Genomic DNA, 15,091 nt, shown 5'->3' on the forward strand with positions numbered 1-15,091 from the left:
TCTATCTTATCTGGCAACTGTCCTCAGTGACATTTGTGAATATCCCAACAATGTTAAATAAAGAGCAACAGGAAGAAAACTCTCAGAGAGAAAATCTTGATTGTCCAGGTTTTATGTCTGAATGATCTGAGATATCACTCAGTTAGAATTTTGAAGTTTTCTGAAAGGGATGAGATTAAATATTTTGCATCAGAAATAAATGTGGCTCCAAATAAGAAACATTTTCATTTAAAGAAAAATAGTCATTTTGCACTTCCAAAGTGAGGCAATTGTTATGCACTGAAATTCATAACAATGTTTTTTGTTTTTAAGTTCACGTGACAGGTAAAATATGGTACTTAACAGTATGATGTCTATATCTCTGTCCAAGAGACCCGCACAAGCTAAACTAGCATCTCTCAGTGTTAATTCCATATTCCTGGTCTTCTCCATCTCTGGTCCAATTATCTAGGAACCAGAGTGGGAGCGGTGTAATGTGACCATCTCTATGTGAGAGAAGGGAAGTAAAGGGTCATATGGACCAGGCAGAGAGCTTAAATTCTGTGTACTATAAATGTCTTCCATCTCTTGCTGTGACAACTTGCTAATGGATTACTGAGCTTTAAACTTGGTCCAGAAACTGAAAAGAAATAAGGAAGATGAATTGTTATCTTTCCCATTTCTGGCTCAAGACCAGTTGTCAGAAAAAAGTTCATGTCTTCTTTTTTATGAGGCTACTCTCTTCCCAGTACATTTCATTATGCCCTTGTCATGGAGTAGCACATGTCACTATTATATGTCCTTTGGATCTTATCTTGACATATTATTCCTCTGTTTTATTACCGGTTTTAGACAGCACCATAGTGCAGATTAAACCCTCGACATGCAGTTACAGAAATACCGATGCATTCATTTAGAGTACTGTCAGAATCTTCGTGCCCTTTCAATATCCAGCTTGCCTGAGATGTAAGTGAAATGCAATGAAATACATAGCTTTTTCCAGAGCTAGCGAGAATCGGGAATTTATATATAACAAGGAAAAGATTGTTTTCTGCCTGTGAGGTAACCACAGCAAACATTAAAAGGTTTAATCTCTCTAAGAAGTTTTATTTCCCAATTATGAAAGTTATAGGGCCCCCTTCACTTGAGGGGTTCAGTTGAAATCCAAGAGCAAATTCTCCAGGGAAGTGGAATACTTTATCTGTCTCCTTAATTTCACAAGATTGTGATTGGAGAAACGACTCACTCATGATTGGTGGTGAGGTTAATTTCATGGAGTCAAGAGTCTTAAATGTACTCTAGAGCCTGATATTGGTTTTACAGATTAACAGTGAATTAATGTGAGCCCAAGGGGTTTCTCTTTCCCTATATGGGATCGTCACCCTCCCTAATGCCTCTGTTACTTCGAGCATTCTTCAGAAAGCTCCTCACTCACATTCAAGGCATTTACTATAATTGTTCAGAATAAAAAATGACATTCACCTGTGCCAGGCTAGGTGAGCTCATAGGGAAGACAGACTGTCTCTCGTCATTGTGCCAGTTTTATGGATTTTGAGAAGCAGGAGAGAAGGAACACAGCGGTGGTTCATTTTAGGTCATTGTGGATCTGGGGCACTGTCCCTGCCAGCCCACAGTGCCTTTTTAGAGGGTACACTGAGTGGTGTGAGGTTTGAGGGATGTGATAGGATTTGGGGCTGAAGGAGGGGTACAGCCTTTACCCCATGATGTTCTATAGTATAGTTATTCCCTGAAAACAGCCAGAAATTGAGAATATGGGGTCTGAGGTAGAGCCAGACAATTTGTCCCACCCTCGGGAGGGATGTGCTGGAGACGGGGCTAGGGAACAATCTGAGGTTTAGAGGGACATCTAAACATCACGTTTAGAGGGACATCTGGACATCACGTTAAGAACACATTCATTTTTCTCTCAGGCAAGCAGTTCCCTCTATGTGGAAACCAGACACTTCTTTACCACCCCAAGTCCTGTTCTATCTCTCACAGTGTTCTGCTCAAACATCGACTTTCCAAGGAGACCGCTGGCTTCCCTGGTATCTTTGCAGGTCTCTTCTGTTTCCAGGCATTTGTTTAGCATGTATTGCAAAGTCCTTTGTGATCTAACTAATCATTATCCTGTCACCTGTACTTAAAAAGAGGCTCCTTAACTGTGCTCGTACCCAATAAGGTCTTGCATGAGTGTGATAGATGAATAGATGAGGGGATAAATTTACTAATCCATTTCATCCCCATATCAATCTAATAAGGTAGGGATTATCCCTCTGACCATTGGTCAGGTGAGGAAACCGAGTACAGAAAACATAAATCACATGCCCACGGCTCCCAGGCTGGTAAGGGTTAGCCCTGGGATTCAGGATCGGTGAGGCTTCACTCCACAATCCGTGATTTTAATCACACAGCTTCTGTGTCCCTAAATCAAAATGACAGGTAATGGATCAACCTAATATCCTACCTGAAACTGTAAATTCTGAAGCCACAACGATGTACAGAAATAGATACTGATTTGGGAAGATAAGATTTGAATATTCAATCCTCTTAGAACCAATACAAAGTGAAATACTATTGCTAGTGATTTTGCTTATTCTAACTCTTTACATGCCCAGCCAGGCTGGTGAAGCTGACCTGTAGATCTCTTCTTAACTCTGGTGCCCAGACGTGGCATGTAGGTTTTTCTCATTTGCTTTTTTTCTTTCAGCCTATGATTCTGTAGAGGCCACTCTCCTCAGCATTTGCAGTTAGGGATCTTCTAAGTACCCTGGTCTAATGGTCGCCTTGGAGACTTGCTGTCCATTAACAAGGGTTTGGTTTAGAAAATACAATTCTCTTACCAACTGAGCCAGAGAATCCTAGAAGTCATCTGATCTCCCTGCTTCAGACCCACCAGAGAGCCCTTCTCTCTACCCTCCGTCCCTCCCTCTTTTCTTGCTCAATGATCAGTTGTGGGTTCTACTTGCTGTTTGCAAATGAGTTTCCAGGTTGATATTCATAGCTCTTTCTGCTGTATTATTTCAGCAAAGACCTATCATAAATGTCAAAATACAATCTTAAAATGAAACAGAAAACAAACCCAGACTCAACCAGTTTTATTACAGAGTACTTTTATTTTTTCTTGGGGTTTTGAGGAAACAAAGGAAATTAGAAATTATAAGCTGGTATGTGTATAGATATTCAAATACCATTCTCTATGGAAATTGCATAAAACATTTCTCCAAAACAAAAAGAAAAATAAACCATGGCAGTGTTATTCTAATTTATTTTAAATTAAATATTCTCTTTTAGAAGCAATATATTTATGGTTTGTTGTAAAATAATTAAAAATTTGCCTCAATTGGGGCACCTGGGTAGCTCAGTGGGTTAAAGTCTCTGTCTTAGGCTCAGGTCTTGATCCCAGGGTCCTGGAATTGAGCCCCCTTCAGGCTCTCTGCTCAACAGAGAGCCTGCTTCCCTTACTCTCTTTCTGCCTGCCTCTCTGCCTACTTGTGATCTCTCTCTGTGTCAAATAAATAAATAAAATATTTTTTTAAAAATTGCCTCAATGAAAATGAAAGACAGTGGGTTGGAGACTTCATACAAATGTTTAACTCTTTTTACCTCGACACAGTCAGAAATGATTGTCTTATTGAGTGTATCTCCTCATTGGGTATGTCTTAAAATAGGACATATTGTTTTAACAAAATGTTTTTCTCATGGGTTTGAAAATTGTGATGCCTGGACTAGATCCAGCTTGACATTTGTTTCTATAAACACTTGTTTTTATAAATAAAGTTTTATTAGAACACAGCCACACCCCTTCATTTTAGTATCCTATATGGCTGCTTTCATGCTACAACTACAGAGTTGAGTAGCTATGACAGAGATTGGATGGTTTATGAAGCTGAGAATGTTTACTCTCTGGTCCTTTGCAGAAATTGTTTGCCCTTCTCTATTTTAGAACATCCAAAGGAGAGGGCTTCGCTTTCCTTAGTGTTGGAGACCACAGTTTGAACTAGGAAGTTCTGGGATTATATATGATTTGTTCATGGGAAAATTCACTTATGGACCTTGAAGCCCAGTAAGACCTATGTTCAAATTCCATCTTTGTTTGGGACTACCCTACATGCCAGTGACAAGTTGCTTAGTTTTTCCGAAACTCAGTTATTTTATCTGTAAAATGAAGACACTTTTTACTGTGAAGAACTACTATGCCATTAAATGGGACAAAGTTTCAAAGTGTGTAGGGTGTTGCCAGCCATATAATGGACCCTTAGTGAATAGAGTTTTTTTCCTTGTTATGTCCAAATTGAGGAGTGAGCTGCATATGAAGGCACAGATTCTTCTGTCTGGACAAATGATCATTTGTGTAGTGGAAAAATTCTTTGTCATTTTCGCACATTTCTGTATTTTATCATGAGTCTTTGGGGACAAAAATGCTTTGTCCACTACACCTTGGGTCCTATTTGAAGGTTTTACCAAGTACTTCCTGATTCATTTGAAACTATTATTTAAGGCCACTTTTAAGTAGGATTGCCCATGGTCATTACAATTATCAATGATTTCCAACAACGCTTTAATGGGATTTATGCAATGAAGAGCAGGGAACTTGTGTTTCGGAAATTGCCTTGCTGCACAGCATTTTCCCCTCTATAAAATCAATCTCTTACCTATACTCCAGGCCTCAAAGGCCAGACCTCTCGAGGATGCTCCCACTCCAAGAAATGTAGGCCAGTGGCCTTGCTGCTGAATGTGTAAAATTCCATTTGAGAAGGAACCGGGCCCTCGTTTACAACATCACTGATTTTGTTAAATACCGTGCTCCTGGTGTGGAATCACTTTTCTAGCCTCAGTCCAGGGAAACACTTTTGCTTTGCATCTATTTTGTCCAAGATGAAAGACACCATCTCTATAGGTACCTGCCCACCTGTTTTGGAGAGGTGCAAGCAAGCCCTCTAGACTGATGAAATAAGGCTTGTGCTAATTACTTTTTCCCAGACATTTCACTTAAACATTATGGCACAAATACTTATCCCCAGGAGGTGGGCTGCCATGCAGCATCATTATCCTCAATTTACAGATGAATTAAAATGTGAAATGATGAAGCAAAGTGAGGCACTTGACAGTCATAGTAAATACTCAGAACTCAGAAGCAGCCAATGACTCCTGGACGCTTTTGCTAGGCGCACATTACCAGGTATGCCAAGAAATTGGCAAATAGTCTATGCCCTACCCCCTCCATCCAGCATGACTTCTGTGCACACATATCACTCCTGTTGCACTGAGTTTCCCCACGACATTTCCCTTGGTATTGACCTCATCTCTCCTCCTCCTTTCCTTTCGCCACCTCCCTCATCCCTCTTTTCTTGCCTTCTTTCTTTTCTCTCCTTATCCTACCATATTGTGTTTTTGTAAGCTGCCTTAAATCTCTCTTGCAACAAAGCAGGTGCTTAAGTAAATATGTATCAGAGAAAACCACAGAAACTCATAGTGTGAAGTAATGGAAGAAGAGAAGGACCACGGTTCCGCCTACCAGAGCTAAGTGAGCCAAATTTACATACAGTCACATTGATATGATTAAACTTCTCCAAACCAATAGGGCTTCGTTCTATATCACAAAAGCATGGCAAATCAAAAAGTGGAATAGATTAAGGTTGTGGGGTATGGTTTTGCACATCACATGCAAGCTATAATCTGTGGACATATGTTTCCTATCTTGGAGCTTTTCCCCTCCCCCACTTTGCTTAAGATTCCAGCATTATTCATATCAACCCATATTTTCTTTATTTAAGTGCACAGAATAAAGTGATTCCTCACTTGTATTCAAAATAAAACTTCCATAATGAGCACAAATAGCTCACAACGTAGCCAGATAATTACTCTGGTTTCTTTCCCCTTGTAAAAACACTTCACAGAGTTCTCTGAACTCAATGTAAGTGTAATGTGGACTGAAATTTCTAGATCAAGAATTTTCAGCATAAGATCAAGAGCCATCAGAACAATGTTTTTTAATCCTAGTTGCATGTTAGGATCACCTGAGAAGCTTAAAAAAATAGCCGTTGCTCTTACCCACACCAAATGTTCTGATTTTTGGGTCTGGAGTCAAGAGCCGGCACTGATATTAAAAACAAACAAACAAAAACAACAACAACAAAAAAAAACGAAACACAAAAGAAAACCCCCAAAAACTCCTCACAGAATTCTGATGTTAGCTATGATTGAGAACTGCTATACTAACAGCTTTTGAGTTATATAGTCGATTTTAAGTCTTGCCAGCTTTTTATTTTCCTTTTTAATGAATAGTCAGCATAGAATAGCAGATACCAGTATGCCATTCATGTAGTAATGATGGGTACTATTCCATGAAATTCCTGTTTCAGTTTCATGTATAAGGTGGATAGTGTCACTATTTAAAAAATAATTTCTTACTGTGGACTGTCATCAATCTTTGAAAAACACTGCTTTAAATGATCTTTAATGGAGAAAGTGTGTTGATAGCTGCCTAGGGAAGATCGGAAAATCTTCCTCTGTCCTAAGAGAGAAGCCCAAATGCACTATTTTTAAATGCTTGTAGGGCACCCAGAGATATGGCCAAGCGATCTCTGCACTATCAAATGTTTCTTACCTATTTATAGAAGCACTTACACATTCTCGAAGACACTGAGCCCAACTTTCGGCTCTCCTATAGTCACCCTTGCTGCTTAAAATTATTAAGTTGCATTTCTTAAAAAAAAATCTTCTAGCTCAGTCTCCTCATTTTTAAATCAGCTCATCCTGACCCTTAATTAGGGGTATTTACGGGAGAGTTACACTTCATTAGTAAATCGAGGATCTCCAGTCTGGCACTAAATTATTCTATCAGTTCTCTAAAAATCCCCATCAGGACTGTAGGCCTAGCACTTCAACAAAATTTTCTGGAATCTTCCAGGAGGCTTTCTGGAAGGGGAAATGGAGCTTTGGTATTAACGCTAAGTGCCTAGATATTTCAGGATAATGAGTGGTTTTAACCATTCACATGATGGGAACGTAGAAACCTTATCAAGAAGACTGGGGAGTTTCTGGCCTCACTGGCCCGACCCCTGGGAGAGGGGACGGCTCCTCCCCACCTTGTCATCTGCATGATGACTCAAGTGTTTCACCACAGGGCAGAAGAGAGGAGGGAGGGCTGTTCATGAATTCTTCGGGAATTCAAGTGCAGACATCTTAAATATGAGCAAACTTCCACACCAAACATCTTCCAGAAAACACACATGACAGAGGGGAGTGAGAATTGGAGAATTAGTTGAAGATCTAGGCAGGGGTTGATCTAGGGATGATACTAATGTCTCAAAATGAGATAAAAGGAGGGCTGAATCAATTGATCAAAAAATAATTCAGAGCTGCCGATAGAAGCCTTTAAGTCTGGATGTGAACCTTCTGGAGATACTGAGGGGGCCAGTGAACCATGACGTGTCTGAAACTAGCCTTCAGATGGCAAAGGAAAAGGCGAATAAGAACTCTGATCTGGTGGGGAGTTTTGGGGGGAGAACTGTGGCCCTTCATTAAAAATACTAAGCTTTCTCTCAAGCAGGATACAACACCAGATTGTTTTTAATAATTTTCTGCTCTGACAGCCATGAAAAAGGCTCATGCAACAGAAAGGAAAATGAATTAAATAAATCAGTCCAAAAAAGAGGGGTCAAAGGCATACCATGAGAGAAATAAAAGATGTCCATCCAAAGAATCTGCAAAAGAAACAGTACATATTTTGGATTATAGATTAATGTGACCAGGGCAAAAGGCGGAAATACTGTCCACAGAAGCCCAGAAAGTTGAGGCCTCCCTGATTAAATTAGAAGGCCAGTTCTATGAGCAGATCCTACAGCAGAGTTGAGTATATGAAACCCACACTCTGCTGTCAGTCAGTAACTGCACGAGCGAGACTAAGGGAATCAGGCAGAACGTATATACACAGAGGAACAGAGTCAGGACTCCAGTGAAGGCAAATGCAAAGATTTTCGTGTCTCAAGTGATTTTGGTGACCAGATCTCATTCTTCCCATAAAGATTTTTAAAGTGTTCTATTCCTTTGAAAGTCAGAACAGGAACACACGTGGGACTGAAGAAAAAAAAAAAAAAAAAAAAAAACAGAGAAAGTCAGAAATCATGGATGGACATTGCCCTGAAAGAAGTGAAGATGAAGGGTTGTATTCTCACTTTCCTACTTTGTAGATCAAAAGCTATTTAGACAAATGAATGGTCTGGTTTTCACAGATTTCAAACACACCCATATAAACCAAAAACTGGGGTTCCCCTGTACTTGAAGGCCTGAAATGATGTTGTTATTTTATTTATTTATTTGTCAGAGAGAGCGAGAGAGAGCAAGAAGAGAAGGCCCAAACAGGGAGAGCTGGAGGCAGAGGGACAGAGAAAAGCAGGCTCCTCGCTAAGCAAGGAGCCAGACATGGGGCTCGATCCCTGGACCCTAGGATCACTACCTGAGCTGAAGGCAGACACTTAACTGATGGAGCCAGCCAAGTGCCTCTCAACTTAGTTTTCTGTAGCTACTGGCAGATGCATATCATTAAAAAGGGGAGGTGGATGAGAGGTATAATATGCTCACTGCATAAGAAGTGAGGATGTCTAGAGTTGACATCTGTTCTTCAGCTTGCTTGGGGAGAGAAGGAAAGTGAAGGAAGAATGGGTGGTGACAGCTGGGGGTCAGGAGTATGAGAATTTGTAGGAGGAAGGGAGTGATGAGCAGGATTTTGGCCAAAGACTGAGAGGTATTTCCGAGTGACATTAGTTCATTAGATTTTCACGGTATTCATGGAGGTGGGTAGAACACTTCTCATTATCTCCATTACGTTGATGAGAAAAATGAAGCCCAAGATGTTAATTGACTTGCTTTGAGCTCTAACAATGGGGGCCTGGATCAAAAGTAGAGACCACATCTGCTGATTCTCACTCTATTCTGCCAGAGCAATAATGAAGTTGAAGTTGAAGTATATGTAAGAGCCTGTGAAAGTTCTCTGACCAGTCATTCTTATTATGGCACTTAAGACCGTGGTGACCTGCCCACTCTTTACCTTTCCAGGCTTCCTAGCTCATCCCCCGCCAGTTAACAAGCTGCAGCCGTACTGAATTCAATCCATCTTCTCTTCTGCCTCGCTGCTCCCCATCTTTCAGCTCTCTGGGACATATTTCTTCTCCCGAAGAGCTCTATCTAACATCTCCGAGTCAGTGAAAGTTGACCCTCCTTTGTGCTCTGTAGACTTTGTTCTTAGCCCTAGTCTAGCACCATTCTGTAACTGCCTGTTTTTGTATCCCTATGTCCATTTTAAACTTCTTAGGGATAGTGATTTTCTCACTAAGCATTATATCCCCTGTGCCAAGCCCAGCTTTTGGCCTATACAGAGCCTCCCAAGTGTTTTATCAGTCAATCAATCAAGCCAAGATCAGAAGGTAGGATCATTTTTAAAAATCTCCATTACATTTTAGATTACAACCAAGCCCTTCTGCTACTGATAAGCTAAATTTAGTTTTGTGCAACCAATCAACAAATGTTAGCCAAGATGCTTAGTACCTCTATGGGGTTGGGTTGTATGCCCAGGTTTCTCATAGTGCTTGTCATATAAAAGGTCCTCATTACATAATTTCTTAATAAATTAGTACAAAGATGATTAATATACCAATTTCCTAAGGCATTTAGACAATTGTCTTACATGTAAATAATGATGATATGGGACAGACTATGGAAAGAGCCATATGGGGATAATTTGGGGTAAGCTATTTCTTTGGCTAAGCTAAAAAACAGGATAGCAGGGAGTGAGGACTTAAAGGAACCCCATGTAATCGCTGACTCCTAGAAAAGAGAACGCAGAATTTGATGTAGCCTGTGGAAATAGAAAATGGCTTGACTCATCTCAACAAGAAAAATATGCAACCTACTGGCTCATTCTATATTTGAAGTGATGCCCTTAAATATCACCATGTTTCATTTGATATTCAGAAAAATATCAAAATGCTGTAGACATGATGCTACCACTAGTAGGACAGAAGTCATATTTATGGGAACAGATTAAGGGTCGGCAACAGGACTGTAGTTGTTTTGATCTCCAGTTCAGTGTGCTCTTGATCGGCCGTCTTCCGTCTCACCTGCCTCTCTGAGGATTCTTAATGACATGTATTTAAGGGTCCACTGTAGAAAGAGCGAAATGCCATGGATACAGAGTTCATGCCCTTCATCCCAGCAGCCTTGGTTTGAAACCCAACCCCACCACCTAAAAGCTACCTGATCTTGGGTAATTAACTGAAGCTCACCATGTTGCAGTTTTCAATATATGAGCCTATAAAATCTTCCCCTTTCTACTTAAGCTACTTTGATTGCATTTCCTTTATTTGCCACTGCGTGAGTGCTAGTACAATAACTACTAATTCCTGAAAATTGTTTGAGATGATATCACAGTATAAAGCAATTTGTATTCTTACTGCATCTATGTCTCTGGAAATCATATACCCAGTATTTATTGTCCTGTTAGCATTAAGATTATAAAGATGAGCAAGATAAACACGGTGCTTCTCTTTGATGGTACAATAATGACTAATTATTTTCAAAAACATTAACTTTCACTCTACTTATTCCAAAATGTTCTTTTCTCTGGAGAGCTGAACATCTTCTCTTAGTCGAAGTGTATCTTAAAACTAAAGACATATCATCCATTTTAATACAAGGATACAAACTAAAATGCAAAGCAGGAACTTTCTGGTGAAAGTTTTCATTTATTTTCGATAAAGTAAATCCCAAACCTCCAGTTGTTCTTTATGAAGCCTTCCCAAGGCAGGAGGATTTTTCAGTGTAATGAAATTAATGGTGTCAGGACTGGAGGACAATCACTCATTCTGCTGTATGCTTTTTTGGCTCTTCTCTTCTCCATTTGCCTATGATGATGCAATTTGTCTCCTGATAATGGATGGGCTTCCTTTCCCTTTCAATCACTAGCAAGAAGCACTGAAACTTGCTCAAGAAATGTCCAAAGTTCATCTGTGTGGGGGACTTTTTTTGAGTCTTTTATGGTTGATGAAAGTAAATTTATAGTCATGATGCAATTATAAGATGGTGTGTGTGCTTTGTCCTTAAAATGTATGCAGTGGCCTTTTAATGTTATAATATATGGTTAGGCTGCAGTTGCCATGGAAACAATAACCAAATTGTCTGACCTTTGAGGGTAGGGAGATGCAGTGGTGGCAGCTGTGATCAGGGCTGAGGATTACTGATAGAATGAAAGTAGAGATTAAAGAGAAAGGGGCTCTTTATACCTTAATGTTCAGATGAGAGCAATCTATTCTTCCCCTGTGTCTACCAACAATATCCATCAGAGCAAGACTGAAGACTTCCAGTATTCCTTTGTTTATTATCTTTATACTATTTATTTTGGAACCTGGATGAATGGAGTTTTGGAGTTCTTGATTATAGTTGGTCTATAGTTTTTTTAAAAAAGATTTTATTTATTTATTTATTTGATGTGGGGGAGAGAGAGTGAGATCACAAGTAGGCAGAGAGGCAGGCAGAGAGGGAAGCACACCCCCCGCCAAGCAGAGAGCCCAATGTGGGGCTTGATCCCAGGACCCTGAGATCATGACCTGAGCTGAAGGCCGAGGCCTAACCCACTGAGCCACCCAGGCGCCCCTGGTCTATAATTTTTTACATAACATAAAATCATGCTTTCTGGTAATGGCACACATTATATCCAGATTGGTATCCACCTATAACAATGTTACTATTAAGACAGCAAATGCATGGTTTCGTTTGGAAGGTACTGAGTTGATTAGTCAAATGAATACCTTCTCTGTTCAGAAGAGGTCACTTCCTAGGACCTCTGTGACCATTGGGGAGTTTCTCTGTGGCTTCCTGCATAGTACTGATCCTTTTGTATTGTTAAGATTTAGAAAGTGCTCCAAATGAGAAGTTCACATATCTGAGTTTCTTCTGTTCATACTACATGTCAGGGGAATGTGAGGACATGTGGATTATGGGGAGTGGCATCATCACCCATAATTGCTTAGGGAGGGTCCTGTATGCCCAGTACAGTGTTAAGCTCTATGGACATGGACATAAATAGGAAATGATTCCTGCCCTCAAGAACTTGCTTGGCTACACAAAGAGAGAATATATGCAAACTTCATACTGAGTAGGGAAAGCACAGAGCAAAGCCAGAAAATGCAGCCAAATATAGAAGGAAGAAGTGAGTCCAATAGGAAAGGCTGAAGGGAAAACATAACTCGAGATGGGACCCAAAAGAAGGGCAGACCTAGATAACGAGGAAAGACCTTGTTTGGTATAAGTAAACTTAAGAACTTGTAATTATGCTGCATGTACTTTTTTTTTTTTTTTTTTAGAATTTTTTAAAGATTTTATTTATTTATCAGAGAGAGAGGGGGGAGAGAGTGAGCACAGGCAGACAGAATGGCAGGCAGAGGCAGAGGGAGAAGCAGGCTCCCCGCCGAGCAAGGAGCCCGATGTGGGACTCGATCCCAGGACGCTGGGATCATGACCCGAGCCGAAGGCAGCTGCTTAACCAACTGAGCCACCCAGGCTTCCCCTGCATGTACTTTTTGAATGTGTCAAATATTATACTAAAATAGAGGTAAGGTCAAGCAAGTGATCTGAGCAAAGATACACATGGGGCCTGATCTAGTGGTTAAGGGACTTTGAGTAGTTTGGTTCTATTGAGGAAGCAGAGGGTTTTATTAGGTATTCTGTAGCAATGAGGATGCTCACATGATTGTGGGGACTGCAAAGTACAATGGAATGGGCAGGAAGGAAGTTGAAGGTAAAGCATAGCTTGAGATGGGAAATCTGGGAATATGTAAATACTAGATGACACTGAATGCAAAATTTGAGGTCAAGGTGAAGAATTTCGAATGGTAATAAACAGGGTAAATTGTCACTTACTGCTTAGAGACAAGTAACCGCTCAGTAAATGCGAATTAATGGTTGCAAATAAAACCCATGCCAAACCAACCCAAAAAACCCTTTGTATTTGTGGGTGATGTTTGTGGTGGTCATAACTTGCTGGCTTTCACTGAACTCTTTCATAGCTCTTTCTTCAGGATTTTTATCCCAAGTTATTATCACTTTGACCTTGTTAATATGAATATGACTTAAAAAGAAGGGCCTGCAAGTGCCTAGTGTTTCACCTATGAAATTATATAAAGTATGTAAAAGATGTTAGATATTTTTTTCCCAGTATGAAGCCTTGAGAGGGTTATAGACAGATTTTTTTTCATCTTGAGAAATTGGTCCATTTCCATATTGTACAGGTGATGACATGGTCACCTCCGAGCTTCCAAGTACTCATCAATAATTTTGTGAAGATGCACTTGATATTCTCAACTTGGGGGTTGTTTTTTTTTTTCCCAAACAAAATAGGTAACATGTGTCTCAAAATTAATATACACATACTGCTTCCCATGCAGGGCCGTCAGAGTGAGAGCAGGTGTTTTGGCACAAGGTGGTAGAACATCCTACAGGTTTTGTTTGTCGGTGTATGTTTTTAAAATCAAGTGTATTCTAAAAATGGACAGTTTTACAGCCTTTCTCTCTGTCTTTCTTCCCCTCTCTCTCTTTTCAAAAGGACCTTCTTAAGAAATGCTACTCTGCCAAGGCATCTTACCTCTTCCAGCAGGACAAATTCTATGACATCAGCTACGACACAGGAGACAAGTCTATCCAATGCAGCAGGAGACCAGATGCATTCAAGTTCTGGATGACTTGGAAGGCCCTGGGCACATTAGGCCTTGAAGAGAGAGTTAATCGTGCACTTGCTTTATCTAGGTACTTGCCTGTGTGTGTTTGTGTGTGTGTATATCTGTAACAGAAAGACTTGATGGAAATAACATTTGCAAAGTTTGTACATGTTCTTTCTTTTGTCATTTCTCCTTTCATCTAATGACCATTTTCTCAGTACCTACTACAGGTTAGCAATTGTGAACCAAGCAGTCCTACACCCACCCCCTGGGATCCCAGCCCAGTAAGAGATACATTTAGGTGGCAAAGCTGTTAAAATACGAGTGAACCAATTTTTGATAAGTGTGGGTACATGGTGCTCCAGGAGCACTCAGGAGGGTACCCTAGTGTGTGTTTGTTTGTTTTTTAAAGACTTTTATTTATTTATTTGACAGAGAGAGACACAACGAGAGAGGAAATAGAAGAGTGGGAGAGGGAGAAGCAGGCTTCTGGCTGGGCAGGGAGCCTGATGCAGGGCTCAATCCCAGGACAGCTGAAGGCAGACGCTTAACGACTGAGCCACCCAGGTGTCCCTAGTTCCCTAGTGTTCTTGAGGGGCATTGGCAGAAGCCCTGGAGGAACTGAAATTTAGCTAAGACCCAGGAAACAAAGTGAAGAAGAATGGTGCAGGCAGAGGGAGCACCAAGTCCAAATTATGTGACTTCAAAGACCTGAAAAACAGGTGTGTGAGAACGCAGGGCTAGACTAAAGACTTGAAGGTAAAGTCAATATGGAAATGTTATGGTTACTTGTCTCGTTGTAACATTAGAGACAAAGCTTTTGAAGCCACTTTCTGAGACATTACAGAAGCTCGTAAGATACAGGTGGTGGACACTTGCCAACGAAACAAGACTCTTTCGCTAAGTGTGGATCAGTGGGTGCACATGGGCAGGCCGCCAACAGATTTAGTTTGAAATGTGATTTGTTGAGCCTGAACTACATAGGCTTAATCTTCTTGGTGTTAAAAAAAAAAAAAAAAAAAAAAAAAAAAAAAAAAAAAAGTCGAACATTTAAAGATGTAAAATACTTAAAAATAGGGAGATTTGTCAAAATCTGGATTTTTGGCTTCTCTGGAAGGATCAGAATGCTCTCAATCCCACATGGTGACAAACCACTGAACGTGTTGATGGCATCTAGAGAAACACTCCCTGTACTTCCTCCTGTTATTTGCAGCCAACCTGGACTCAAAACCTAGCTCTACCAATTAAAAGTGAGGTGACTTGGGCAAGTTTCTGAACCTCTCTGTACCCCAGTTTCGTCCCAGTAAAATGGAGATCAAATGGTGTGTCATTCAGATAGTTGCTATGAGGATTAAATGCATCGATATATGCAAAACATGAAGAGCAGTATCTGGCCTGTG

At 40.4% G+C, this 15,091-nt stretch overlaps 1 protein-coding gene across 1 annotated transcript in view; it reads left to right on the forward strand.

The window, feature by feature from the left end:
• GADL1 (glutamate decarboxylase like 1) overlaps positions 1 to 15,091 on the forward strand; it is a 187,303-nt gene that overhangs the window by 97,578 nt on the left and 74,634 nt on the right. The window contains exon 12 of the mRNA XM_059162397.1: positions 13,580 to 13,779. Within this exon, the coding sequence (XP_059018380.1) occupies positions 13,580 to 13,779 (200 nt within the window). The remainder of the gene's footprint in view (positions 1 to 13,579; positions 13,780 to 15,091) is intronic.

Source organism: Mustela lutreola, chromosome 2, assembly GCF_030435805.1.
Source record: "Mustela lutreola isolate mMusLut2 chromosome 2, mMusLut2.pri, whole genome shotgun sequence".
NCBI classification, from domain to species: domain Eukaryota; kingdom Metazoa; phylum Chordata; class Mammalia; order Carnivora; family Mustelidae; genus Mustela; species Mustela lutreola.